Source organism: Limulus polyphemus, unplaced genomic scaffold (genome assembly GCF_000517525.1).
Source record: "Limulus polyphemus unplaced genomic scaffold, Limulus_polyphemus-2.1.2 Scaffold3324, whole genome shotgun sequence".
Classification (NCBI taxonomy): domain Eukaryota; kingdom Metazoa; phylum Arthropoda; class Merostomata; order Xiphosura; family Limulidae; genus Limulus; species Limulus polyphemus.
The window spans coordinates 61,850-66,273 of NW_013668934.1; the positions used below are offsets into that span (position 1 = coordinate 61,850).

At 33.7% G+C, this 4,424-nt stretch overlaps 1 protein-coding gene across 4 annotated transcripts in view; it reads right to left on the bottom strand.

Moving 5' to 3' along the window:
- The window catches only part of LOC106469144 (golgin subfamily B member 1-like), a 50,913-nt gene extending 49,109 nt beyond the window's left edge, over positions 1 to 1,804 (bottom strand). For all 4 annotated transcript variants that reach the window (XR_002612810.1, XM_022397573.1, XM_022397574.1 and 1 more), the window contains exon 1: positions 254 to 1,804. Coding sequence is in view for 3 of the 4 variants with exons in the window: in XM_022397573.1 (XP_022253281.1) it covers positions 254 to 1,789 (1,536 nt within the window). In the remaining variant the exon portion in view is untranslated. The remainder of the gene's footprint in view (positions 1 to 253) is intronic.
- Positions 1,805 to 4,424: the final 2,620 nt, after the last annotated feature.

Here is a 4,424-nt window from a genome sequence, read left to right on the forward strand (position 1 = left end):
TATAAAACAATAATAATAATAATAACTGTTTGCCTTAGGTAAAAATATGAATGATTAAAAAATACAAAGGTTTTTAATTCGTCCTTATTATCATATAATGAAGAATTTGAGAAAGAATAACTCAAATTATACCAAGTAAAAATTTACGAATTAGATATAAAACAACAAATTAAGTCATACTTATTATGATGTTAAAGCCTAAGGTAACGAAACATAATTTAAGGCCTACAAAAAGGGAGAAAAACTGACTTACTCTGCCAAAAGATTCCATGGCTGAGTGAAAATCACTGGTACTGAAAGAAGTAAAGAATCCAGATGAATCTCGGACGTCTAATTTATTAACATGTCGTTTTACTCCTCGACTTCTTTCTTTTGTGACATCACCAATGTCACTGTGCTCCAGCGAAGGTGATGAATTGGGTTTGGATTTACTTTTATCATTCATTTGTTCTGTCAGTAAACTGAGTCTAGCTTCATCTATTGATAATGATTTGGGCTCATATGATGAATTTTCAACTGAAAGTTGGGAATGTTTTGGAACTTCAAAATTAGACAACAGTGATTTATATTTTGATGCAACTGGCTTACGTTCACAAGAAACAGATGCTTTTGAAAAAGCTGAAGAAGTGTCATTTTCTTCATTACGAGCCACTGTGGCATTATCAGTTGGGCTATATTGGTCATTTTCAATTGGCAGGAGGGGCATTTCAGCAGTTTCATTTTCCAATTTTTGTTTCAAGCTATTCATATCACACATCTCTGACGAAAAAGGTTTAGGATAATGTTTCAATATAGATTGTTTGGATATCACTTCATCTAACAGAAGGGGGTATTTGATGAGATTAGAAGTCTTTCCTTCGGGGTTTTCTGTTCTATGTCCAGTACACACATTATCAGAGAAAACAACTGGCTGGTTGCCTCCAGTAGTCTCTTTCTCAGATTGACATAGTTGCACTTTTCTGGCTTCTTTTCCATTTCGTCCAGAAGAGTCTAACTGTTGGTTAAAAAAAGTTTCTTTCACATTTGAAAAACTACAATTTGCATTTAAATAACTCATCCTATTTAGGCTGTATTTGTTATTACTGGAAGTAACCATCAGTGAAGTAAGATATGAATCAGAAAAAGGTTGTGGAATGTTGCCATTGTGCATATTATTTTTGAAGTTTTCTAAAGTACGATTCAGTTTTCTAGACATGTCCAAATCTTTTCCACACTCTTCTTCTGCAGATCTTTTATTAATGTCACACTCGTGATTTGGAGATTTGTCATGTCGAATTTCTTTTCTTTCCAAAATATATTTCTGTGTCGAATTCACAGAATCTTCCGAATATGATCTGTTTACAGGGTCACACAACTGCAATAACTTATCCAATTCAAACTTAACCAATGACTTGTATTCTCTAACTGGGATGCTGGGAGTATTAGTTGATGAAGTGTTTTTATCTAAAACTTTAACGATGTCTTCTGTGTAGTAATGTTCTTTATTTTGATCTCGATAATTAACGTTCTCTAATTCAGGTAAATTACTGTTGGCTTCTCTGTCAATCACTGATTTGTGTGTACTTTTTTGCAGGTCTCTCCCATCATTTTTAACTGTGGAATTAGTAGTCAAAGGAGTACTAGTGTTTGTCATACTAACTTTATCTTCTTCTGAGAAATGGTTTGGGTTTGTATGTATAACTACATGATCACTAAATTGAACCTTCAGACTTTGTCTTTCCCCATGAGCAGGTCGCGAGCTACTATGAATGATGCACTCTTTATATGGATAATGGACTACATCTTCCATACTTGTAGACTGAGGTAGAATGTTATTTAAAGAAAGAGATTCTTGAGATGCTTCGTATGCTTTTTCTTCCACACATTTACCTTCAGTACTTGTCTCTTCATGAAATTCGTTTTGTTGAATTATTTGCTTCTGATTTTCAAACCCTTTACAGTTTTCCCAACTCCAAGATTTGCCACTTGGGGGTGCTAATGTTACATCTGCACCAGAGGAGCAGCTGTCGACTTCTCCAGAACCAAGGTAACCAGAGATTAAAGACGAAGAACTTGCAATAGTAAAAATCGGTGAACTGAAACACTGAATTCCATATTTCTGATTTACTATCTTGTGACAGGATGGTTGCGAATTTTCTTTAAGTAAAGAGTTAAGTTCAACAAGGATTTCTTCATTTTGTACTGGTTTTGTGTTTTCTGGAGCATTTTTTAGACTTTTGTCGTCTATTTTTTGTCTAATTTCTTTATTTTCTCTATCAGAGAATATTGAAATATCATTTGAATCGGAAACCGATTCTTGAAGTGATACCTCTTGAGAAGTAGCTTCTGAGGTATGTATATATTCTGTACTAAGGATTCTAAAGTTGTCTGGAGATAACCGAGATGTCTGCAAATTAGATGTAGAATTGTCGTTCGAATTTCCGCGTTTTTCTCTTGTTTCAATAGTACTTGAGCTAATTAACACATTGTACGGGGAACTCTGATCAACACCCTCACAACTTCGACTAGGGGGATTTACAAACTCCCCAATAGAAGATGGCAGTTGATTTATTGGTTCTGACGCGGAAGCTGTGATTTTGGAACCTGGTTCCTCTGCCATACATAAACTGTCTATTTTACTAAAACTAAACTCACTATAAATTTGACATCAATCACTCGCTATCTGTCAGCTGAAAAAAAAATTAAAAAACAATTCTATTATTTTTGGTTTTTATACAAGGAAGTGATAATCAGTTATAACTCAATCAACTAAAAATTAATGCATAAATAAGTTCACTTACTTTGATATATTTTAATTATAGCAATTAAAAGTTCAACAAATTTACTTGGATGGATGTATCAGACCCATTATTTTAAGCTGGCATGGCATCCTTTGTTATGTTTATTACAAAATATATAAAAACCATCGTAAGCCTGTTTTATCGTAATTTACAAGGTTTAACTCCAGGGTCACTTTGATTTTTAATAACACATGATAGATAACACAGTAAGACAAATTAAACTAGATGTATTAAGTTTGTGAAATATTTTTAATGTGATTACATTAATAACGATCGACATTTTCACGTTTAGCCAAACAACAATCTCTAAACGGATGTTCATTATGGTTCAGCATTCAAATCAATAAGTGATGTGATAATGTAAGCGATCGTTTACTGCAGGCCACTGGATGGTACATAAGGTGAAACATTTTGTACGATTGTAGTTAGTCTTGACAGATAAATGTGATTTGCTATAAAAGTATATGATTGACATAAACTTTATCTGGGTCCAGTTTCAAATAACTTGGTGCAATTAAAATATCATAGAAACGTCACGTCGTTTGTAGCCTAACATAAAGAAGAGATAACGACAAGAAGTGAGAATGTAGATAGGTCAGAATTAGTCACTTTTCAAATAATTAATAATTTGTACTAGTTATTAGAAAACAAATTATTGGATAACCTGTAAGAAAATTAGACAGTCTTTGTACAAGTTGATTAATAAGCCACTGAAAAATATCCAGATATTGTCATTGTTAAGAACAACACTGGATGGCCAATTTACTAGAATCCCCCTTACCCCTAACATGGAGTTAGATCAGTGATTCTCAATCGGTGGACTGTGAGACGAACAGTTATGGACCTCCACAAACCGGGACAACTGTGAATACCCCAAAATAACAAGTTATCAACTGAATTTGTGGGGCTTTACTATTGTACCAAATAACTAAGTGAGCCTTGAGGTGCAAAACGTTGAGAAACCATGGATTAGATTATCTTTTGTCGCAAGTTTGGATTCAGAATGACATAGACTCCATAGGATGCTGAAAGATCGTTTTTTTTAGAATATTTCTAAGTTATTAAAAATAATATGGTCTGCAGTTAGTTAACAAGACGTTGACAGAGGATTGTAATACAAATACAAGATTTAATTTCATACAAAAGATATTCATCTGTCTTTTGATCCAACGATTAGGTTGGTCAAGAAAGATGGTTGAAGTTATTGTCATGCTCTCAGCATTACGTTCGGAAAATATTACACAGCAGATTGTTACAATAAGATTTCAAAAACCTTTGTCAATCGAAACGGAAATGTTGGAAAATAAGTAATCAGCAGGAACACTATAGATTTTATCCACTCTTCTGGAAGATATCAAAGGATGCAATCTCTGCCATGAAAACATGACAAGTAATCAGCAGGAACACTATAGATTTTATCCACTCTTCTGGAAGATATCAAAGGATGCAATCTCTGCCATGAAAACATGACAAGTAATCAGCAGGAACACTATAGATTTTATCCACTCTTCTGAAAAATATCGAAGGATGCAATCTCTGCCATGAAAACATGACAAGTAATCAGCAGGAACACTATAGATTTTATCCCCTCTTCTGAAAAATATCGAAGGATGCAATCTCTGCCATGAAAACATGACAAGTAAT